This window comes from Pezoporus occidentalis, unplaced genomic scaffold (assembly GCF_034315485.1).
Source record: "Pezoporus occidentalis ecotype Australia unplaced genomic scaffold, CSIRO_AGI_Poc_V1 ctg116, whole genome shotgun sequence".
In the NCBI taxonomy this organism is placed as follows: Eukaryota; Metazoa; Chordata; class Aves; order Psittaciformes; family Psittacidae; genus Pezoporus; species Pezoporus occidentalis.
In genome coordinates, this window is record NW_026912951.1 from 1,629,316 (window position 1) to 1,655,416 (window position 26,101).

The window sequence follows — 26,101 nt, forward strand, 5'->3', positions numbered from 1 at the left end:
CCAACAACCCAAGGAACAGGATTAACAAAAGGCATTCCAGATCACCACAGAGTTCCTCCCAACCAGTCTCACATTAAATGATTTTCAGATATACACAGCATACCATCCAGATTCTTACTAAACAGAATTCCCAAGCATTTAATAAAAGTTTACCTAAATAAGTGCTTGATGACATTTCACAGATCACTGTCAATGTACAAGAGAATTTACTCTTACTTTGGGAGAAAGTGGCAAGTTAAGAGACTGATCATTCTAAATTGCTTTTTATTAATTAGAAAGTACAGAAGTTTCAATCTGTAGCAATTTTAAAACCATGAGATTTTGTAAAAATGAGTATCAATTTTACAGTAGCCATTTTTATTGAAGTTTTCATACAAACTTCTACACCAGGAAGCAGGCCAGTATGATAGCTTGATCTAAAAAAATGAGGATGAAATCTAAAATACAGTTATGTAAAGGTGAGGGCTGTTAAGCTTTTTCATAAAGCTGGGCACCTTGTTATTGCTATATGTTTGCTACATTACTTCATTGCCAAATCAAATTTCATACTACATACTAATCCCTTCTGTAATTACAAAAGAGATACATAAAATAACTCAACAGCTTTGACAGACATCTGCAACAGGTTCATACATCACCCCAACCTTGCAAATCATCTATGTTGTCAGCACACAGTGAGTAGGCTAACAAAAGATTCAGAGATTAGTATTTCCGATACTTTATTATCTCTTTCCCCCCAAAAAACAAACCATATTTTTCTACCTTCTTTTTTTAGGGGTTGGGGGGGACGGGGACGGGGGACGGGACAGGGTGGATAAAACACAAAAGGGAGTTTAGAAACACGACATACCAAAAGGACACCAAATCCTAAAAGCAACACATACAGAAGGATTTTTGAAAGTGTTACTGAAGATAAACTACACCCTCTAGTGGCACAAAATACTGTAGCTTGGCTGTTTCCAACAGCATCAGACAGCCATTGCATCCCTCTGTGCCCCCAGCATTCACGTCTCTCACTGTATGTTGAGCCACCAATGAGGCACGACTGCATGCTAAAGAGGTTTGGGGTTGAGTCCCTTACCTTTTGCACTCAAATACTATGCTAGGTAGTGATTTACACATGGTAACGCACACCCCCCAATCCAAGGACAAGCCACAACATTCCCATGACGAGGTTCAAATCCCTTTCGCATCCTCTAGCTTTCTAACATACCCAGACTACTTCTAATCCCCTACTGTAAATTTCTCTCCTCCTTCCAAAGCATCATACAGGCCCTCTGTAAACCCCAAACAGCCCTACTATGCCTCCCAGATTCACCCTTCCAATACTCACAGATACACATCCTGGCTAGAGTAATACCAGGACACCCACAAACCCCCAGATGTTACAGATAATACAAAACTGCATATTCACCCAAATAGCTGTTCTGAAGCTTAAGAGTCCCTCTCTCCCTTGTTCAGTTTCACCATGAAATAGTATTCGTATAGCAAGTATGCTGTGAAGAATGAAATACCTCTTAGCAAACTTGCAGCAGAGCAACAGGTCTACCCTCCCTTCTAACAACTGAAGGTAAAGGAAGCTTCTATTTATCTTCTTTCTCATTTCACGGCTTTGATCTCTGTAAAAGGATACATTATGAAAGCAGCAGCGCCTGCAGGGCACAAACCAGCTGCCACATTTTGTACTTTCTCCTTCAACTAACTTCCAAAAAAGTTAAGCGTCCTGTGATGGCCGAAACTGCTTAACCAAGCAACCAGCAGCCAAAGCCAATTAAAACAAGTATCCTGAAGCATTGCTCACAGACTCAGTGGTACCACTAAACTCCAAATAATGATTTTGTTGACTCACAATGAATATATTTTAGTCACCTATTAATACAAGATAGTAAAGCTACCAAACTTTTGCTAACAGCCCATAACTTAGTACTAAAAATCCCCAACTCCTCTGCCAACACTACTCTACACAGTTAAAAATGGCCTCTGCATTGGGCACTGGGTAAACAAACTGTTTATACTTGAATATAGAGACAATTTAAATCACATCCCATTGAATGCTGCAGCTAGCTTGAATTTATTCTCCAAGTAACCACAGTATAAAAAAAATCAGCCTAGGCAACAACACGTTTGTGTGTGCACACACACCAATACATGACCTTCAGTTAAAGTCATTCAGTCTGAGAATAAAAAAACAGAAGCAACTCTTGCAAGAGGAGCATATAAACAGTCGGGAGAAATATTTCCATTTTTCTCAGAGTTATACTTATTTATTTTTCTGGGGAATACTAAATGGGGAAAGACATATGCAACATCAAGGCCTCACCAACCTTATTATGTCCTGGTTTCCCCAGCAGCCTCGAAAGATAGAATTCCTAACTTGCTCTCCTGAAAGTTACAGGGGATTGGTTGGGTTAGCGGAGGTGGGAAACATCTCCAGGACATCTCTGCAGCTGCAAATGTACGTTTACCCTTTAAAAAAACCCTTGCAAACTGAAGATACTACTGTTCCTGCTTCTTTGTTATTCTCAGGGCAGAATAACAAACCCACCTGAAAACAAGTATGATTGCTCATCTGCTTCACTACAACACTGGCATGCTTGGCTTGATCATCAGTTAAGATGCTGACTGAACATGGAAGCAGGCTAAGGAGCCTCCACACATTCTGCTCCCAGGCTGAGCTGCAGGACAGCAACCTCCACCTTGTGTGCACTAAGGGGGAGTGCAGGGGGGTGTTTTGAATATTTTTAGCTGAATTCTGACAAGAATGTATATATGCACCAACTTACAACTTTAGTGCTAAAAAAATCCTTTAAGATTAAAAAAAATTATAGAGTAATGTAAAGACACAAATTTAAAAGGCTGCTATAGCCAAAGTGAATTGGAAGCAGGAAGGGAAAAAAAAAAAAAAGTGATCTTTCATACCTTAGCTCTTAAAATAGAAATTAAGTATGATGCCATGCCTGTAAACCAACTCCAGTCTGTCTTAGTGGCTGTACTTACCTCTCTAGATAACTAAGATTCAAGGACAAAAAGATCAAGCCAAGTCAGGGTGTAGCTGTCCCAATTACCTTTGAAGATAAGGCATTCATTATGGAACAATATTTACATTTTTATGAAGAACAGCTACACAGAAGTGATCTCTAAGAAACTGGAGGGCATCTGGCAGCCAGAGAAATCACTGTGATACTATTAGATGAAGAATACAAAAATAAAGTAAACTCTTCTTTACTAGGTAAGTAAGTCTGCTGACATTTCAAAGACTGGAATATAAAGTATTTTAAGCAGGGGGATTGTGGCACTGAACAGGAATTCAGTGCCAGACTCTATGTAAAGGAATACTGAGAGTCTAACTTTGTTTGTGTTAGACTTAAAAACATTAGGATGTGTTCAGGAGAACACCTTAGTTATAAGAACACTGTACCTAAGAAAAAGTTTATAACCAAATCAGCAATAGTTACCCTAGTGGTCAGTTGCCTTGGACCATTCTCTAGAATTGGCACTTCTTTTAAATACGAAAGCCTATCTAAATACAAGAAAAGGGTAGAAGTATCTAACAACTCGCTTTTAAGTTACATCAGAGAATTTAGCTTGAAGGACTGGAAGTGCTCTGAGGTTCAACAATGTTTAATCTGCTCTGTACCGTACAGTTGACATGGTCAGAGTAGTGCACACAGCATATCAGAGAAGTTCCAAAGGTCTTTCCTGAAGCAATGTGACACTGACCTATGAGCATTTTTCCCCTGTCAAGTATCCAGCGACATTCAAGATGCCAAGGTCAGTGCAAAAGCATGTTAAAACTCTTTCATGATGACTGACAGCATATAAATCCTCCCAGAGGCTACTGTAGCAATAACAATGAAAAACCAAGGAAAGGTTTCTGTTGCAGCTGATTCATATAAAACTTAAGTTTTATTGAATCTTTTTTATTTAATTCAGAGTTTAACCCTCCATTTAAGAAGTGACTATGCTGTAAACATCTCAGTAATTAATACACAATTAAGTAATATGCAACATATTTAAAAAGCTCAAACTGTATTTTAGTATGTTTTGACTATTTCAAATACCTCACATTAAAAGGTTCAGTTTAATCAGTATCTATTGTACAAATAAAGCTTGTGTACACAGTACAACCTGTACTGCACAAAATACAGACCTGTATGTCATTTAATTTGTGTTTAACCTGAACATTCTGGTACTTCTAATACTTTTTCCTTACATCTTTTCAAATTGGTTAATCATGATTTAGTGACTTAATCATAATAATGTTGTCCACAAGCTCTCTATCATTAGAATTCTCTGCATAAAACCAGTCTTATCTACCGGTCAAAGGCAACTGCTGTTACCTGTCCTTTGCTGGGAGCTCAAGCAGTTTTAATGTCATACTGTACAAATGCAAGTTAAATGTGTTTTTTCCATCCTCTGAAAGAACGTGGAAACTTTATTTGGCTAGTAATTCAACCAACTAAGGCTTTTAGCAAATCACTGTTTTTCCAAAGGAATTATATCTTTGTTACCAGAATACATTTTTACTGTTTGAAATCTATGACCTTGCTGAGATACATCCAAACTTTAAACACAGGAAACCTCACAGCTATAGTTATTAAGCTGAAAGTTACCTCATCTTACACTTGGATAAACTGCTTATGTCTTTTGGGGGTACTATGAAAGAATGCAAAATAATGCTAATGTTATAACGGAAGCAGACAAGAGGTGAAAATTTAAAATCAAAAAGAAAGAAAGAAAGGTGGTTTTCCTATATCTAAGCATGCAGGTGCACACAAAAGGGACCAAAGTCCCCATTTTCTCTATCCTGAAAAGAAGAAATGTGAAAGGAATCCTAAAAAAAATCTGTATCTTATTTGGAAATACAACTTTTAAATAAATATTCCACTAGCCTTCATGGAGAAGACACTGAATAAAATTATGTAAGAGCTGACAAGAGAAGCACTTTCTACATCTTTCTCCATCTTAAAAAAAATCAAACCAAAACAGCAGTTACATAATACAGATTTGAGAAATGGCAAAGTGGACATTCACGTAGAACATTTTTCAGGCAGCTCATGGATAACAGTGAGTGAATAAGGCAAGAAGAAAACTGGAGCTCATGCACCGAATATAGCTCTTTTGCCAGTGGTATTAATGTGCAGGACCCAAAACTAGCACTAATAAGAGCACCAATTACTTCCCATATGGAAGAGTTTAGGAACAAGAGAATTTTGAAACTAAATTCTGAAATAAAAAGCATTATAATATGCCTATATATGACCTGCATGCTATACATGTAAGTGAGCAGGAACGTTCCAATTGTGCCATCTTTTATTTAATGAATACAGCAACTCCTGACTGAATTCGTCAGTCACCACAGACCACACACCCAGTTCTGGTAAGTCTCCTCCCCTTTCAAACCATGTATACAGTTCAAAAGTAAGTACCATTGAGTACTTTAATATCTGTCTTAAAAGCTACTGTAATGGGGGGGTGGGGAAGGGGACAGAGGGGAAGTAGGTAGGAGGAAATGAGGAGAGGAGGGGGACTGGGACAACAAAAAGGCAAAAAACCCCAAACCACCCAACACCAAAGGTTTCAAAACCAGGCATATAAACTCAGAGCCCCTTCCCCTATACCTAGATAATATGCAGACAATACTCACCAGTCTTTTTACTTTGCATTTTCCAAATACACATACACATGCTTATGCACGGTACCCAGTATTTGCTTTCAACTCAGTTGTAGAGCTTTTGCATTTTACTATATAGTATGCAAAATATAATCACAGGTTCTTTTGCCTGAATATGGAAGACTGCCTGAAGATCAGAATTAATTTGAACTTCAGCTTCTTTAGTTTGGGCACACCTTTAATGAAGGAACAAAATAATTGAGTATGCTATTATTGCACTGTTTGATAAAGCATTTTATGGCTACTTCTCAGGCAAGACAAAAGACTGATCCATTCACACTGGATCATAATTTTTCCCCAGGAACAAGAGTTTTTAGGCTACAAAATCAAACTAGCCAAAACAAGCCAAATTTTAATGTAACCAGCAGGGCACTGGTGACTCTTACCAACATTCCACACCTCAGCCCAACTGTGTTGATGTTAACTTGCTAAGGTGGGAATGGCCATATCATCACACAAACAGGCAAATTAAAATAATGAGAGAGCACTGAATTGGGGAAGTGGGGAAAGAGAGGGAACAAATCTTCCTTTTCATTTCTGCCATATATAAACAAACATTTCACTTACATGCAGACATACTGCAGGCAGGCAGCAGCTGCTAGTGTAACCACTGTCATACATAACACATCAACTAGAATGAACACTCAGACATTCAGATTGGAAATATACCAACAGTTAAGAATTTTTTTAAAACAAATTAATGAAAAAAATCTTGATTTTTTTTTGAAACAATTAGTTTACAGCCAAGTGTCATTTACAGCAGACATTAATGAAAAGAAGTTATTTATGAAAACAAAATTTTTGCTTCAAGTCTTGAATAATAAGGTGTGTATGTACATTAAAAAGTAAATACATATAACATGCATGTGCATCACCATGAAAGAGCTTACAGTTCTTTGTGCTTCTCCTCTGCCAAAATTTGGTCGTTTGGCTTCAGCCCATACCTTGAAAAACAAGACAAAATACAAAGCAGTTACTCCTTTGAGAACAAAGCTATAAAATGTACTTTTATGGCTTCAAACTGGCAAATTATTAAACTACATAATATTTGTTGATTTGGGTACCTCAAGTTATTGCAAAGATAGCAGCAAAGTTTCCTAAAAAATTCAGGTTACGTTTGTAAGAGTAAATTTAATGTCACATAAAGCATCTGCTTTATATCACAGCTTCAAATTATATCAAGCACTTTGGCTTGCTATACACTCAAAATCATTGCACTTCATACCACAAACTGTATATAGATCTTATCATTTGGATCTGACAAAATATGACAGTGAAAAATACAGACAATATGAACATTAAAACTGACTATAGTGTTTCCACCTGTACCAAATAAAACTATTACAATCAATACTAAAAACATTCTATAGAAAAAACACACTTTCAGAACAGGCTGTTTCAGCAAATTTCTGCAGTCCACACAGGCAAACTCTGATGAAAGCGAGAGCTTGAGAGAATAAAAAAAAACTTTTCTTGGCTAGCTTAACCTAATAGGCAATTTCACAGAATAGGTTGCCTACACTCCCTGAATCAGAGGGAAAAAGAAGCCCCGTCTGCCCCAGCACAGGCTACTCCTAGCTGTGCTGCAGACTGCACTGTCACTCACTTAGGAAAACCTTTAAGAAGTGACCTCACTTTCACTCTGCCTCAGAGCAAAATCTTTTGTCATCTCAGAATATTCCACAAATCTAACTGCTATGGTTTTCTGTAGGGTTTGGAGGTTTTTGGACTGACTGATTTTTAAGAGAGTCATACATAACATAAGCAACTAAAAGTCAGGTGTCCATTTGCTAATTCTGCAAACAGCTAACTGCTTACACTGCACGTTTCCACTGTCCCTTTGCCCTGTTTTTGTTCCTTGCTCCAGTCAACTGCAGAACTATAAATTACTCCTCCTGAGGAAAAATTCTGCTCACCAGCCAACGACAATCAAGCTATCCTGCAAACTGATTTTTTGTTTCAAATAAACAGAAAAAAATGTATGTTTGCTATCCCTAACAACATTTTCTGATGACACTCTCTGAAACTTGTTTTTTTCAGCATCCATTTAAAATACAAGCATCAACCCATACACATTCTCAAGCTCACTAGCGCAGCACTCGTACATAAAACACTAATTTTTCTTGTTTACTTTGCAGGGACTGCCTTAAGTTATTTGCCACAGTATCATCCTGACTTGCATCCATTTATTCACTTTGCTGCTAAATCCTTCTTGTAGTCACTTCTAATCAAGATACAGTAGGGTCCATCCATATTCTCTTTCTAAATGCAGGGTTCACATTTGGCTCTTACAGGAAGCAGACTACACTGTAACACACTGTTCAAGAACAGATTCAGATCGCTTGGCTTAACTGCAGTCTTTTTTATAGTTCACCATCCTACCAGTCTTTAAATCACAAGTTTTAACTTCCATTTATTCCAAATTGATGTTTTCTGTAGTGAACAGTATCAGGCTATTTTTCTTTAATAAAAAGGGTTCAGCCCAATACCAGTCTTTTCATAATGCTGCTACACCTCCCCGATATCTCCATTTGTCATGTCTCAATAAGCATGTTATTGATAGAAAATAGTTACATATAGGAGAAAAATCAAATAGCTACCAGGAAACTCTGAAAGGGACATCTTTCAGAAGTTAAAGCACATTAACTCTTTTTATGCAACTTGCCGTCTCGCTCAAAATGAAATCAGGTTGGTTGTTAAAAGTATTTGCCTGTCATAAGACAGATAAACGCTGGCTAATATGCAATCCATTTTGTAAATGGAGATCATTTTGCCCATTAAAGTCACAACTCATATAAAGTCACAACCATTCTTCACTCATGTTACACAGCATGCTTTTCCTCTGACCAGAAATCAAAACTACTTCAGCAAGGATTTAATACAATTTTATCTGCTGGGGCTACAGATACAGTATCTATATTTGAGTTTTTAAAGCTCCCAGATTCCTCATTTCTTCACTTAAAAAAAACCACAACAACAACAAAAAAAAAAAAAAAAACCACAAAACCAAAGCCACAATTTAACCCCCAAAGTTTTCTAGAAGTTAAAAAAAAATAAAAAATAAAAAACAAACAAACAAAAAATAAAACCCTTCACTACTTATACTAGTAAGCTACAGCAGAAACTACATAACATAATGTTAACGCTGTTTAACAAATGTGCGATTTTTGCCTTGGGTACATTACAGACATACCACAGAGGGGTGAGGAAGGGACACAGTTGCTACCCCTGAGGTTTGCAGCCTGGTTCCTTTGGTGAACCTTAGCTTACCTAATCTTTTTCACCACCACCCCCTTCCTTCACCATGAACATGGCGTTTTAAAATTATTCTTCCTTGACCCCTGAGGATACTGCTTTGAGAGCAACTTGCCAAAGAATATTTCCCACAAAGGAACATGCTTGTAGAGTTCAAACTTTTATTAGTACTCCATGCATTAAAACAGGATTCATATTTCATACACGGCTGCTGAAGTATTTAATAAATTTAAATATGCAACCAGCACAGTGTACAGCTTACATAATACTTACCAACATATGTTTCGTAGGCAAGATTGATAAGCACCAGTTGGCTCTTCCCAACTGATGGTTAGATTTGGGAGAATCTCTCTCAAAAACTTAGGAGCCAAGGATACTAAGTGCAAAATCAAAAGTTACAGAGTTGAAAAATTTAACATAAGGACATTTAAAACTATCTGAGCAACCAGAACAACATACTGTACACGTATACATTTACACGCCTGGTATTGAACTAGTAAGAGACAGCAAATATATCATGGAAATGTGCAAATGAACTAAAGGGACCACAGCTTCACTTTTTTTTCCTATTTTCTGCCCTGTGAAATTCAAAGCTCTACACACCCTAGAATGTTAAAGTGTTTACTCTTTTCAACTATCCAGTACCAAACTGTGATACAGTTTCCAAATGTTAATAGTCTTTTCATCACTGCTCAAGATGAGGCTAACCTGGAAACACACACTGAGCTCTGCAATTAGCTGAAGTCCTCCCACCCAGCATCTGCTGAGAAGAGAAACCACAGTGGATGTCGTTCTGCTGGCGGGGATGTGTGGACAGTCTGGCACCAGCCTAGCCTCTGTTTTGATAAGATCAAAAGCAAAGATCTTTGGCCTTGTTAATACGTTGGCTTGGACGCATGAAATGCTAGCTTGGAAGCTGGGGCACACGTTTTGGGAGTGGAATGCTTGGGTGACATGGTCTAGTGGAACGTGTCCCTGCCTATGGCAGGGGGTTGGAACTACATGATCTTAAGATCCTTTCCAACCCAAACCATTCTATGATTCTAAGATCCTACTTCAAAAGTGACATGCAAGGGACTGCACCAAGACTGCAGCTGTCAAAACAAACTATAGTAAATTTCAAAAATGATATATTTGAACACTTTGTCATTCACAGACATTGATCTACTGGAAGAGTAGCCAATGTTCCAGCCACCCCCTCCAAAATGGCGGCTGCACACAATCATGAAGATGGACAGAAAAAGTGCCTCAACTGCAGCAATTATCACACTGCACAGCTGCATATTGCCACCAAACTGGGGCAGCTGCCTGCCCAGATATGCACACCCCAGCCTCTAAGCATCACAACCCATGGCTTCTGACAGCCCAATAAGCTGATTGTACCTTAGGTAAAACTTCCACTTTGGGAAGACAGCAGCTTTCTCTTCAAACTCAGTTCCTCAAGGCATTTCCTTGACATCTTGCAGTCTAGCCTCTAGATGTCATTGTACCATAGTTGCTCCAACATACTCTTCTCTGAACAAAGCTCAAGTGACCTAACTGCAGAGAGGAGCTAACAGATACCATTATTATATCATCCATCCCCTAAACACAGTTTCAATGAGAAGCTTTACACTGCTTTACATTACCCTTTTCAGTGTCAAAATAGGTGGTTTTTTTTTAAAACAGTATTCTTTCCAACCTCGTTACAAAAAGGCATGTTTAGACATTTAACTTAACAGGACAGACGAATAAGCAAACTAATCCCCCTATGTTTCATCAGGAAACAAAGACCCAACTCCCATTCACACACTGGAAAAAGCATCTCTCTGTTCTTTGACTACAATGGGGCTGATACAGGATGTCTAAATTTGCCTGCTGAGCAAGGTGATTTGAATGCCTCTATTAGTACCTAACTCCATAATTTCAGAACAATAACAAACTGGGGATACACTTCACTAAGAAAAATCTTTACATGAATTTGAATTTTCAGGGAGGTTTTCAACTTCCCAAGACAAAGCTATCCTGAACCTCTCAATGTTTTTAACTCATTTGAGGACTGAAACTGATAACTCTACCAGAACTCAGATCTGAACATAGTGTCATTTTCTTCCTTCTTAATTACATTTCCAGAACCAAATTTTATGTACATGCAGATATGCACATAATATCAAGCTTAGCCCCCCTAAAGCATTAATTATAAATTCACAACTACATGAATCTTAAATCTTTTCCCTTTCCACAAGCCTGAAAATAAAGTAGCACGGACCCAGACTAAAATGACTGCAGGCATTCTGAGGACACATATTATGCAGAACCAGAATGCTGTTAAGGAAATTTGGCTATGCATACAGCTAAATATACTCCATTTAAAAAAAAAAACAACATAAAAATGCCAAGGCCACTTGGAAGAGTTTTATTGTGCATAACAGCTTGAGGTACAACTCTGACCAACACATTCTATTTGGTTTTAGTGCTGCAAAAATCTCAAGGAAGACAGCATAATCTTCTCCTCTACAGTTACGTGACTAGTGAGGCTGAGGCTGCTATGTCACACTCAAGATACAGGACAATGGGGAATGGCTTTAAGCTGTCAGAAGAGAGATTTAGATTAGGAGAAAAATCTTCATTACAAGGATGGTGAGGCACTGGTGCAGGCTGCCCAGAGAAACTGTGGCTGCCGCACCCCTGGCAGTGTTCAAGGCCAGGTTGGATGGGGCTTTGAGCAATCTGGTCTAGTGGAAGGTGTCCCTGCGCATGGCAAGGGGTTTGGAACTAGATGATACATAAGGTCCCTTCCAACACAAACCACTCTATGATTCTATGACTTCCCTAGCATTCATGTACAAGTTTATCATCTCCATTTCTGGCTTTGCAGATTTGTAACATTTTTATTAAGCTTCTTTTAATTTTTTTAGGCACAGTAGAGCATGTAAGGTCAGCTTTAACTTGCACAATGCATTTTTACAATCCTTCTGAAAAGGTAATCCTACAACTCAAAGTTTTCTCTATTTCACAGCTGTTAATATGAGATAGTACAGAAATTAATGTGGTTGGACTCTAGGCAGCCTTTTTACAATAATGTTTTTAATGTAACAAACAGCTGTAAGGCATGGCTCCCTTCAGGCACCGTCTAATTTTACAAAGCCTTAACCAAATTAAAAAGAAAACACAGCCTACACTAAATATGTACTGGTGGAAAACTCCAAATGACTATCAAATTCAAATCTGCTCTACGAGCACGAGCTTCCTGAAAAGCTGGTAAAACTCACCTGTCCTAAGGCCCAGAATAAGAACTGGTGATGAGCAAAGAGGTCTTAAAAATGGCAACAGACCTTCATAGCTGCAAAATTAATTCACCTTTCAAAATTTCTGACTTGAATCCACCAACCTAAGCAAAAACCTATAAAGAAACAATAGCTTAAAATTGCACAGATATCAAATTAGAAATCAGCACAGACATATATGGTGCTGCTTGGGACAGAAGAGCTAAGATAAAAATCTCCCTCATGCAGGCTACCCAGAAACAAAGCAGTACAAAATACCATACATGTATCAGAGCAATATTTTGATTAAAATTTTCAAGAACACTTCTAAAGGAACACGATGCAAGAGATAAAGGATTTTCCTTTTTTTTTTTTTTTTTGCATTAACCTTCAACATTAGTAGTCAGCATAAGAAAGAAGACAAACTATTTCAGTAATACAAAGTTGGGACAGCAAAGCACCCTAGGAAACTCTAAACATGTATCTGTGCAGACATTCCTCCGCCTTGTTTGATGTACAAATAAAAATAAACTTTTTGTCACAGTACATGGCTCTGACTAACCTTTCTCCCCTTTAAATGCACTTGAGCCCCGCTATTCCACAAGTTTATTGTACTTCACATGCTTTGCTGCAGTTACTGCTTAAAGTATTTCCCAGATTGATTAAAAATGGAATGTACGAAAGGGTAAATTTCCAGCATGTTCTTTGAACTTTGCAGAAAAGTCATCAAAAAAAAAAGAAAGGAACAGAGTGCGATTTCTCTGTCAGAGACCTAAAGCATGTTGGTTGTATTGACTGGACAAAACAAGGAGAATTTATGCTATACTACGCTATGCTTCATCAATAAAAGAAAAGACCTTTTCAGACAGAGTTCTGCATAAGCACTTTTTGATAAATTTTCAAGAAAGCCATTAAGACACCTTAAGGACTTCAGTACAGTCTTGTATTTCAGATTAATCTAAAGAAAATTCCGTAAGGATGATTCAGCAGTAATGTCATTTTAAAGTGATGTTAAGGCTACTTTCACTGTTCTAAAAAAAGAAATGCAGTCCTTTTTCTGTTGTTTGTTTCTTAATTATTTATCTTGTAAAAACTAGGACAACCAGCCTGTGGGGACACTGGTACTCACAAGTCCTCTTTCAGGCTGTATTGACTGCTTTTTACCAAATGCAGTTCACACATCCCACAAGATCTTTCAGGTCAGAAACACAGCCATGTGTGAGCCTGCTACAACAGTGCATCCTCAGGAGCATTTACAGACCAGTGCACACAGCAGGTCCAACAGAAGCTTCCAAAATATTTATAACACATCAGATTTATGGGGGATGGGTATAGAAGGTCAGTCTGTTTCTCAGCTTCCATCTGCAATTTATCAGCCACAATGAGTAATGCTGCCATAACTGCCAACTCCATTTCTTATGGCTTGATCCTTACAGCAACCAAAAGGGTGTAAGTGAACTGCTTTTCCTACAATAGTAAAATACTACCTAACACAAGGCAGTATTTCTGCAGTTTTGGCAAGGCTACAGTTGCTCAGAAATTTTAGTTAAGTCTCATGTAGCCTTACTCTTCTGACTAGCCTAGCAATCTTTTCCATGTATACAAATACAGAGCGTAAGTACCGCAACTTGTATTTATTTGGATCATTACTTTAAGCTTGCTAAGCCTGATTGTAGGAGCTGTGCATTTTCTAAATCAAGTTGCAAATAAAAAACTCAACCCAGATCATACCTTATGTATGAATTCAGCAGCCAAATTCATCAGACCAGATGTGACCAGCTAAACCAAAATTAAAGTTTTGTGTAACTGGCACATACACATACCCCTAGTGCAAATATTTGTTTTAATACATTTCCTTTCCCCGTTTAAAAAACAGCAAAACCCAAACAAAAACAACAAACCACAAAAACAGTCAAGGGCTTTGATTCATATCCTGAAAGTCTCAGTCTCCTGCCTGATTTGCACTAGTTTTATTCCACCAGCTTAATACGTCTACTTTTTCATTTTTCCCATAAATTCCTCTGTTGCTCTGCTATAGTCTCCCAGTTTCACCATCTGAAAAGCACTACGCTCCCATTCCTTCAAAGTTTCTCTCCCTTTTAGCTTCTCTCCTATTCCATAACAGGGTAGCTGGTTCCTCCCTACCTTTTCACATTCTTTCTTGGTCTCGAATTGACAGCAACACAGGGAGCCCTTTTACATTCATTTCTATTTCTAATGACAGGTGATTATCCTTTATTGTTACTCTAGGGTCACCTTGTATGAATTAGTTTTACTGAATAGATACTGCTTTGTTACAAAATACCAGATGGGAGTCCAGAATCTCTTCCTTGAAAAACAGAAAGATTAAAGAGGGACTGTAGGATGGCAATACAGTTACAAAAAAAGCCTGATTCAAAAAAAAAAAACCAAAAAAACTGTGTTTTACAATAGCCCGCTTATACCAACAAAAGAGAAAACTGCCTAAAAGACTTTTCAGACATCCCTTTAGGAAAGTATAAGAGCTGTGAGAGAATGCACATCTCTGATAAACCTCAACATGGATCAGCACTAGACCAAATACTATCTATGCCACATGTTTATGAGTGACTTAGAGTTAAGTACAGTAGCTACTAATGAAATCCATAGGTGACAGCAGACTGGAAAGGGTATGTGAAACAAAGCATTCTAGTAAACAATAAAACAAACGCATTCAAACGCAGTAACTTCAAAATACAGACAGATGCAGAGCTAAATAAAAAGAATAAAAACATGGGCAGGAGTAAAGGCATCCCACAGAGTAGTAACTTGGAGAGGAGGGAAACCAGGTGTCATAATCTGTAACTAACTCAACCTTAGCTTTTGATTTGTGTCAAACACTGAAGACACCAATGAACTATTTTAATACGGAAACAGGCAAGAGCAGACAAACCAAACAAAAATAAGCAAAATGAAAAAAAACAAACAAAAAAAAAAACACCAACAAAGTGAGCTGTCAGACCTGCTAATTATTTTGTCCCCTTCCATTTTTAAACAGAAAAACATGCAGCCAAAACGTTTACTTTGGGAAGAAGAAAGGCAGGTAGGAGTAAAGCACACATTAGTGGTAAAGGGAAAGCGGCATGAAAAAATAGCAATAGAAGGTTACGATATTTTTATCTGAAGACTGTTGAAAATAAATCACTTCACAGTTATCAATGACAAAGAATCAAGTATGGTTAGGGAAAGAGCACGTAGTATAGTCTTGGCAGAGAATTATACTGCTTAAGGAAACAAAAGTATCTGGTTAAGGTGCAACTCAAACCACAGGTCTTGGTCATTTCATTTATTAAAAATAAATGAACTTTAAACACTGCTACTGGAACAGAAATATCAGGGCTAAGAGAATGAAGAACCATCTTGAAGAAACTATTGAGGAATTTCTTGTGGTTTTGTTTTTACCCAGTTATTAATACCCAGTTCCTGTGTACTACTATGACTGGAGTCTTATCTGGCTGCATCACAGCATGTACAAACCTCTTTATGTATAAAAAAAATAAAGTTTAAAAAATATTTAATTTCTGGATGAAAAGGATCTCAAAAATATTAACAGAAAGTTGGGGGGGTCGGTGTGTTTTGTTTGATTTTTTTTATATACAATACCTATTATGGAAGATGGATTTAAATTTCAACACAAAATTAGCTTAAAGTACACCCCTAACACCTAAGAGAAAAAAGAAAGAAAGTTACTGATTGCATAATTAGAAGCATTTTGTTTCCTCAATTTCTTACATGGATGGTCACTAATTCGTGTACAAATGTTCCTATGTATAGTTTTTCTGGCATTGTTACCCCATGGGTTGCTGTTTGGTTTTTGGGGGTTGGGGCTTTTGTTTGTTCATTTCCCCTTGATCAGCATTTTCCTAAATAGTTGCTTCTAAATTATTCAGTGTAATAAGATAGACTCCACACTGATAATATGGTTGGAAATCAGGACTTTAATCAGCTATTAATATTGTAAGGCAGATTTAAAGGGCTTTTGAAATTGGAGTCAAAACAATAATAGGTTTAAATGATTAAAAGGGATTAAGGAAGCCAGGAAAGTTCAAAGCCTATTAATCACCAGACTGCAGAAAACTATGATCATTTAACAGGGTCAGCCCTATTACTCTAGACTTAAGCATAGAGTAGTGGTCCTGTCAAAACAGTTTTCTTAGCTATAAGCTAGTGAACTAAAAAATTAAGACATGTAAACACCTGCAGTATACAGCTGAAATGCTGGGGTTTTTCAGTAATAATGTTTCAAGTATGTGACTGCAAACACCTTTTAAAAAGCTGTCCATACACTGTACTTTTATTGGAAAAAAAAAAAAGTTCTCTGAATTTATACTCATTACACTGGTAGAAATAGACTTAACTGACCTTTAGCAACTCCATCATGGAATAAAACATTAATTCAATTTGTGCAGAACTATGGGCAGTTCTGCTTATAGACTGAGCTCTTTAATCTATTCTTTTCATATTATTCTTTTGAGCCTCCAATATTTGAACAATTTCTTTAGTCATACCAGTCATTTTGCATTGTTTCCGCTCTGAAGTCATAACCTAACCTTTACATACCGATTTTCTTTAACCAAGAATAAACGTTGGTTTGTAGCTGGATTCATTTTGATTATAAAAACAAGCCAGCTTTAACAATCTTCCCTTAAAGTTTCATTTAAATAAAAGGTTAAAAAAAGAAAAGGTACGTAATCTGAACAGTAATAAACCAAAGGGTTCCTGTTCTCTTCCTACTCACCCATGCTTATTTGCTATTATCACTTTAAAATTTAGTGTTCTGCAAAGGATCCTATCAGCACTGGTACTGAAAATCCCCAAATACCTTGCTGGGGGATAAGGAGCTCTGCTTTGAGAAGGAAATTGTAACAAAGAATCATTCGACAAAGGCAGAGTAGTGTAGCTGTGGACACAACCCTGAGATTCTCCTGCCTATACCTACAGGGGGTTTTATTAATTTTTTTCTGAACAAATACTCTCTGTATTTCATAGGTAAACATTACTGCCAGCTCAGTTGAGCTCCTGTATGCTTGAAAACAAACCCTTCATCTCCTCTTCTAAAGAGGAGGCAATGTGCTTTAGGTATCAAGATGAGACCTGATAAAACTCATGCACAGGTCCTAAGGGACCTGATTCGGAGCAGCCCTGCAGAGAAGGACTTGGGGATGCTGGTCAATGAGAAAATGAACATGAGCCGGCTTCAGTGTGCGCTCACAGCCCAGAAAGCCAATCGTATCCTGGGCTGCGTCAAGAAGAGCATGACCAGCAGGTTGAAGGAGCAGATCCTGCCCGTCTTCCCTGCTCTCGTTGAGACCTCACCTGGAGTACTGTGTGCAGTTCTGGTGTCCTCAACATAAAAAGGACATGGAACTGTTGGAACAAGTCCAGAGGAGGGCCATGAGGATGATCAGGGGACTGGAGCACCTCCCGTATGAAGACAGGCTGAGAAAGTTGGGGCTGTTCAGGCTGGAGAAGAGAAGGCTGCGTGGAGACCTCATAGCAGCCTTCCAGTATCTGAAGGGGGGCTATAGGGATGCTGGGGAAGGACTCTTCTTTAGGCACTGTAGCAATAGGACAAGGGTAATGGGTTAAAACTTAAACAGGGGAAGTTTAGGTTAAATATAAGGAGTAAGTTCTTTACTGTGAGGGTGGCGTGGCACTGGAATTGGTTGCCCAAGGAAGTTGTGAATGCTCCATCCCTGTCAGTGTTCAAGGCCAGGCTGGATGGACTCCTGGGTGACATGGTTTTTAGCACGAGCTGTCCTTGCCCATGGCAAGGGGACTGGAACTTGATGATCTTAAGGTCCTTTCCAACCCAACCCATTCTATGATTCTATGATTAAGTTCAATAGGCTCTACTTCTACAATAAAATACACATGAATACTTTGGAGAAACTAACAAAGGCAGTAATATTACACTGTTGCAAACATAAAACAACAGTGTTAGGCTCCATCAACACACAATATGTTTCATAACTGAATTACAACTTTGTCCCCATATTAGTTCTGTTCTGTCTCTAAACGAAAAATGAAAATTGAATTTCTAAAATACAATTATTTTAATGTCTCTGGCACAAAGACAGAAATGCCACATCAATAAAAATCAATTAAGACACAGCAAAAGACAATTATTCTCCAGTGAAGAACTCATAAACCACAAAATCAGACCACAATATTACTTTCAAGCAATAAATTCTCCAAAATGAGTATACTGTAAGTGCTAAGGATGTATTGAACCTTTATGGATGCTAAATACTTTGGCTTAAAAACGCTAAGAATTGCCCTTTTCATCAATCATAGGGACACAGAGAATAAGACTGCTGTATCATATTTAATGCAAAATGCATTGCTGTGTCATATTTAATGCCAGATGCATTGCATTTAGATATCATAAGGAAACCAATACCAAGTCTTGCATACCAGCTAAATGTTTTATTTATTTTTTTAAATATAGCGTAAGATGTATGTAATTTTTCTGTACAACTCTATGGATGTCAACCTGTTTGTGACAGGCTAGGCAAAAGTATAAATTCCATACTATCACTGCAACCTAAATGAGTCTTCCTGCTGCCTAAAAGTTAGATGTCTTCCATCATGTCTCTGCACCTAAGTACTTGTTACAGGACAGCTCAGTTTACAGAAGCTTAAAATGAGAATTGTCAGGAAATACGTGTGCCTTAATTTGCCTTCCCTAAAATTATTTTTAATACCAACTAGAGGAAATAGCAAGCTACAGACAAGCACTGAAGCTACTGTGAAATTGCAGCCATGCTGAAAGAACTTCTCCAAGCCACTAAAGGCATTACCTTTATTGGAAAAAAAGTAGCATCAAGAAAACGGCAGAGCAGGTTTATTTACTGCACTGAAAATTTTAACTTCATGCTAACAAATGAAGGTGTAATACCAAGATGGAGATTTAGGGAAGAGCTCCGAGAGATAAACTCGTTGCTTTGCTACCACTAGAGGATCAGACATAACGAAAATGCAATTACAGATTCTGGGAAGAACTGTTTCTCCCTTTTGCCTCTAGCCATAGCCACTGTTCTGCATCTTAACCCTTCATCACAGTGGCAGCTGCAACACCAAGCCCAGACACCCAAGGATCCGGCAGAGGAAAAAGGGACCGAGGTATTTGGACAGTTCCCGACATTTACTGGGAAGCCCAGAAGAGCTGCCTGCTTTGGCTCAGCAAGTTTTGTCCCAGGGCTGGTTGTAAAAAAAAGGTGTTTCAAGCAGTTCTAATTTTGTGAGTCAGCATAAAGTTTAAATTCAATATCCTCCTATTGGGTAAAGCTGTCAGGCTTCTTTTATTAACCTTTAACCCCAACTTACACATAAAAGTTGAAATGTCCTACTTTTGAAAACATGTCAGCTACACCTCAGATGTTCTTGGTTAAAGCAGACATTTGTATTTGGTGCTTTCAAAACAAAAAGCTAGCAATTACTAAAGCAACTTGCTCATCTTCATTTAGTATTTGAACGGCAGAATCTGCTGATAAAACTCTACAGTTTGTCTTAGCTCATACATGCTAACTTTTGCAAAGGTGGCAAGATGAACTGTTTTTTCCCTTACATAAAGGGCATAGCTAATTCCCAGCCCACAGTCCTCTGAAAGGTGATTTCCAACAGCTCCGAACTTGTGGAATTGAAATCTAGATTACAAACACTACAGACATTGAAACTGAAACCATACCTAATCAAAATACACATCCAAACACTTTAACTAATGTAGACTAACTAACATATGTGTTCTGTTCACTTGTTTAGTACTGCTGCATGTAACAACACAAGCACAGTCCAAAACCAAAGTAGCTTCAATAAAATACCCTGGAACGCACTTGTGCAAAAATGAAGTTACAGCAGTCAGATCTGGGGGAAAGTCTTTGACCTCTTTTCCACACAGCAACTCTACAAAAAAAGTTTCTAAGAGATGCATGATATTCTGGAACACTTTGAGTCTTCTACTGGAAGGCCTGAGAAATATAAATATTAGAAATTGAAAGCTCCCTGGTCTTCATGTGATAAGACAAACAGAGAGCCACCAGTTTAAATTAGAACTAAAATATAAAAATAATTTGTAGGTTAAAAATAATTCATTCAGCTTGCAAAACCACAGAACTTTTCTGAGCACTATTTTTGAGTTGTCCTAAAAGATATACCATTGTTTTACAGGATTTGGCACAGGTTCAAAATAAGAATCTAATGGCACAGCAGGACACACAGCACAAACATCTACACCAGTGACTAATGAACTCACAACTGAGTCTCATGCAAATAATTACAAAAAGAACACGCAACACTTTGACTGAAATAGTCTATTACCCCATTAAAGAATCAAGGGTTTGTGAAATGAAAGATCTTTGTACCCAGCTCTTCATTTAATCTGAGCCTATTAGGGAACTGCATGCTTCATGACACCCTGAACTCTACAACAGGGACTTGGTCTCCAGTAACTTGGGAGTGTTGATGGTTCTGCCCAGACAAAAATAAAGTAAAATAGCACTTAAACAGCTGGTTTACCCTTCTGCAGTCCTTGACTAAGGCAAAAACAAGAACACCAGTAATTAAGAGAAAGACAGGCTGCCTCCACCCTCTCCCTGTGGCTACAACAGAAACCACAGGTCCAATACTCAGGACAAGAAGAGGCAGAGCACAGAGCAGGCCTGGACATGGTTATGTGATGCAGAGCACAAGCACAGTATCAGGGATCAACAACAGCATAAGCATCTCATAATTTTGGCTACAGTTAACAGCAACACTGACATGGTATTCACACAATGTTCAGGAATAGCAAGTTACTAAAAAGAAATGTTAAAAATTAGAATTGAACTTCAAAAGGACAGAATCCCTCTCATCTTGATACATGTAACTTGGAAAGAAAAGCTATTTATATTGCAAAATTGGCACGCTCAAATGAAGCGAAATAAATCTAGTAATGAGAACTACAATTTACTTAAATATCTAATTTTTTTAAAACTTTAGTTTTTCAAAAGCTGAATGTATTCCAACCACTTCAAAAACACTCTCATTGAAAAGCCATCTTCCCTTAAGAAATGACAAATCAATTTCATTTACAGCAAAAAAAAAACTGAGAATCTGATAAATAATCGTTAATTTTTTACTGGACTTTTCTATTCTTCAATTCACAAGTGATCAAACTGTTTCAATGTGTTACCACAGTAGCTAGAAAAAAACAACTCTAGCCTCTCCTATGCTGTTGAAATTTTTGGTTTGGAAAAGCAGGATAGGAATGGAAAACAGTATAAAAATTACATCTCATTACCCTGTAATTAAGAATGCCAGCAACCATACCCATGACGTAAAGCACAGTTTTTACCTATTGTGTCCTAAATAAAAATACAACTTGTAATCCTGCCTTCAGGAACTCTAAGATTAATTTTTTTTCGGTACAAACAGCAAGTACAGCATTCAAAGAGGAAGCTTTGCCATCTAGTTCTAGACCAACTCCAGTTCTCTACTGAGAAACCGAGCTTCTTCAATCAAAGACTGAAGATCAACAAGACTGATCTTCAACAAGGGTCTTTTAAGATTATTGCCTAGTTTCACAGATCTTTTTCACTTAAAGTTCCTTGTTTGCACTGAGGAAGCAAATGGAACCCAGAATTTCATCAACCTGTTCCAGTGTCTCACCACCCTCAGAGTAAATAACTTCTTCCTAATATCTAACCTAAATCTACCCTCTTTCAGTTTAAAGCTGTTACCCCTGATCCTATCCCTATATACCCTTGTCAAATCCCTCTCCAGATTTCGTATAGGCCCCCTTCAGATACTGTAAGGCTGCTCTAAGGTCTCCATGCAGCCTTCTCTTCTCCAAGCTGAACAGCCCAATTTTTTTTTAACCTGTCTTTGTATGCGAGGTGCTCTGGCCTGCTTATTATCTTCATGGCCCTCCCCTGGACTTGCTCCAACAGCTCCATGTCCTTATGCTGGGGACACCAGAGCTGGACACAATACTTTAGATGGGGCTCTCACAAGAGCAGAGTAGAGGGCGAAGAATTACCTTCCTCAACCTGCTGGTTGCTTATATCCTGTTTTACAGGTAAATAATCTTCTATAATCATTGTTCAAGCTAAGTATACCCTGAAAACATCACAGCTCCTCATGCAAAACTCTGTCATTGCATAGATAGATTTTTCAAATAGACTTTTCCAAATGGAGCTTAACTAAAATCTTTCACTCATTTAAACTACACGTTTAACTAAAAGCACTAGGAGAAATTATCAGGTTGTAGAAAGCTCTAATTACATTGTCAGGAATGCTACCAAATTTCTAGGCACATTAGCACTGAGAGGGCCTTCTTAAGACAGCCCTCATTACTGCAAGTTTTTGCAAGAAAATGCTGAAGATTTTATAATTTAATCAGCAGTCAGATGATGCAATTTGTCTCAACAATTTCCACAATGTTCTATGTTCAGGCTCTAAGACAAACTAAATTGAATTCTACAGATAAAACTCAAAACCACAAGGTAATAATAAAACCCTCAGCTGTTCAGCTTCCCTGCCAAATGAGACAATTCAAACAGATACTTTTAGTAGCAATCTTTCACAAGGACTATTGAAACAGTGGACCACCATATAGCAAGCTATCTCCCAAAAAGAAAAACAGGGGTACATTTTCAGAGACAAGTTTTAAAGGTATTACTAGGGACTTTCCATACACTCAGCACTGCAGAGACAGGTAACACCATCCCCAACTCAAAGCAATACAAAACCCTATTAAACCGTCCCAGAGGGTTGATGAAGAATACAAACTAAACACATTAGTGAAACTGAAAATCCTGTAAGGTTGGGAGGGCTGAGGGAGTGTGCCATCCCCCACTTAAATCTATCAGCAAAGACTGTATCTGCAGCTTATGCATTCTTTGATCCTGCAGCCTCCTAGTACAGAACCATCACTTGTCTTGCCCAGTCTTCAAGCTCAAGCCAGAATGCGTTTTGCAGAAGGGCTTATTTTGAATTGAAGCCTTAAGACTGTTGAAATCTGAATGTCGTGAACAAAGAATCACTTTTGATTGTGTAAAAGCCTTTAGACTCTAGGCTACTTTATAAGAGTTAACTGCATGAATAGTGTGTTTATTTTTTTATTTCTTTTTCTATAGAAAATTACAAAGACTTCTGTTAAGATACAAGCAAAGGCAACAAACTGAAAATTTTGAGAATAACACATGTTGGAATGGTTAAAGCCACAGCTATACAGACCAACCTAAATTTAACGTGAGTAAGCAGATGTTTTTTCATTTCAGCTGCTTCTGAAACCTTTTCCTAATTTATAATCTAAATTCCCACAAGAGTGGAAAAAATATCAAATATGTACATCTGTACTTCAATCACAGCAAGTACTACAACAGCCTGAAAACAGAAAGTTTAACTTAACAGATGTCAACACTGCTCTATTAGTCAAGTTTGTGCTTAACTAATCCATCACCCTCCAACAGTACTCTGTGGTGCAGAAAGGTAGAGAATGAAATCTTGGAATCTTCAGTAATGAAACCACTTTCAGTGCTGCAGACAAGCTGGTAGCACACTGAAGGAGATCCACACCCATACTTGTGAAATTACAGATCAAAATGATAGCATTTATTCCTTTAGTGTGACGATTTGGCCAGAGATGTCAAAAACTAGAAGAAAGGGTTCTTCAGGTACGTAACGCGCAGAAACAGAAGGAAAACACTGGACACTGTTAAGAGGGAAAAGGTGTCACCCCTGTTGAATCACCAACACCACTGAAAAATCACAAATTTTCAACACTTTCTTCACCTCTGTCTTTACTAGCACTGATGGACTCCAGGTACTGGGAGCAAAAACCCAGATTCATGCAAACACAAATCCACATTCATGCAAACACAAACCCACCATCAATGAAAGAAGACTTGGTATATGAACTACTACAGGAGCTTGACCCCCGCACATCAGTGGGCCCCAACAACATCCATCCAAGATTGTTAAAGGGAGCTGGCTGACATTGTTGCAAGGTCACTCTCCATAATCTTTGAGAAGTCACAGACCCCAGAAGACTGGAGAAAGGCAAATACAATCTCCCACCTACAAGAAGGGCTTAAAGCAGAATCCAGGAAATAACAGATCCTTCAGCTCCTGAGAAAGTTATGGAACAAATCCTCCTGGGATCTATCACAGGTCAAATGAAGCACATGACTGGGAAAAGCCAGCATGGATTCACCACAGGCAAATCATGCTTGACTAACTTTCTACAACAAAGTAACCTGCCTGGCTGATGTGGGGCGAGCAGTGGACATTGTCTACCTGGATTTCTCCAAGGCTTTCAATATGGTTTCCCACAGTCTCCTCCTAGAAAAAATCTAGACAAGTAGTAGTGGCCTGTGGGGCGAGTGGGAACTAGCTGAGCAGACACATTCAGAGTGGTGGCATATAGTTCCAACTGGCAAGCTGTCACTGGTGGGATCCTCAAGAAATCAATAGTGGACCCAATGCTGTTCTATGTCTTCATAAGTGATCTCAATGACAGGATCAAATGCACCCTGATGAAGTTTGCCAATGGTACCAAACTGAGTGGGGAAATGGACACTTTGGAAGGCAGAGCCACCCTGCTGCAAGACCTGAATAGGCTGACAGAACAGACTAATAAGAGCCTTACAAAGTTCAACAAGGACAAGTGTAAGGTCTTGCACCTGGGTAAACACAATCCAAAACCGCAGCACAAGCTGGGATCTACTTGGCTGGGGATCAGCTCTGTGGAAAGGGAGCTGGGAGTCCTGGTGAGCAGCAAGCTCAAGATGAGTGAAGAGTGTGCAGCTGCAGCAAAGAAAGGCAACAGGATGCTAGGTTACATCAACAAAGACATCACCAGCAGAAATAAAGATGTAATTATCCAACTCAGGGCTGGTCAGGCCACACTGGAATACTGTGCTCGGTTATGGTCCCCACTATACAAAAACCACACGACAGGCTGGAGAGGGTTCAGAGAAGGGCCACAAAGATGATCAAAGGACTGGGAAACCGCCATATGAGGAAAGGCTGGGAGAACTGGGTCTGTTCAGCCTTGAGAAAAGAAGGCTCAGGGGAGACCTTATCATGATGTTCCAGTATTTAAAGGGTGGCTACAAAGAAAACAGAGGCTCTCTTTTTACAAGTCACATTGAAAAGATGAAGGGTAATAGGCACAAATTACTCTTGATGAGATTCTGACTGGACACAAGAGGAAAATTTTTCACAAGGAGAGCAATCAGCCATTGGAATAATTTTCCCAGGGAAGTGGTGGATTCCCCAGTGTTGGATACTTTCAAGATTCAGCTGGATGGGATTCTGGACCATCTTGTCTAGACTTGCTTTTTGCCAAGCAAGGTTAACTAGCTGATCCTTGAGGTCCTTTCCAGACTGGTACTCTATGATACTCTCTTTTCATATATTAACCATCACCACCACTCCAAAACACAAACACACTTTGAAGACCCCATGGATTCTTCCTCTCCCATTTATCAAACCTGTTTTTCCAGTGAAGAGTAAAAAGAGTAACCCATTTCTTGGTGTACAGATAGTCTGTATTTACACAGTGTCACAGAGAAGGCAGAGAAGAGAACTAAGGAACAGATGATACAGGACATGAAAGCTATTAAAAACAGCAGATATTTATCGAGCACCCCTTTAATGAACTTGTGCAAAGACTGCCACAGACCCTGGTTTTAAGGAGGGAAAAAAAAAAAAGGAAAACAAACCCCACACAAGGAGGAAAAGACTTGCTGCTTTGACAAATGGTTGTAAGTAATAAAATAGCAACTTGTAACCCTGGACAACAATGTTGATCAAATAATCAGTCTGGAGATGAGAAATATAATTGAATATGGCACCCAGACTAGCAAATATACCTCACTTTATGAGAACATGGCTCTGGTCAAGAGCCCAGAAAATACAGCAA

At 38.4% G+C, this 26,101-nt stretch overlaps 1 protein-coding gene across 6 annotated transcripts in view; it reads right to left on the reverse strand.

Moving 5' to 3' along the window:
• ADK (adenosine kinase) overlaps positions 1-26,101 on the reverse strand; it is a 305,725-nt gene that overhangs the window by 260,702 nt on the left and 18,922 nt on the right. For 4 of the 6 annotated variants that reach the window (XM_062639731.1, XM_062639711.1, XM_062639689.1 and 1 more), the window contains exon 3: positions 6,565-6,618. The exons of the other annotated variants lie outside the window; for them this stretch is intronic. In XM_062639731.1, the coding sequence (XP_062495715.1) occupies positions 6,565-6,618 (54 nt within the window). The remainder of the gene's footprint in view (positions 1-6,564; positions 6,619-26,101) is intronic. 6 annotated transcript variants of the gene reach the window in all.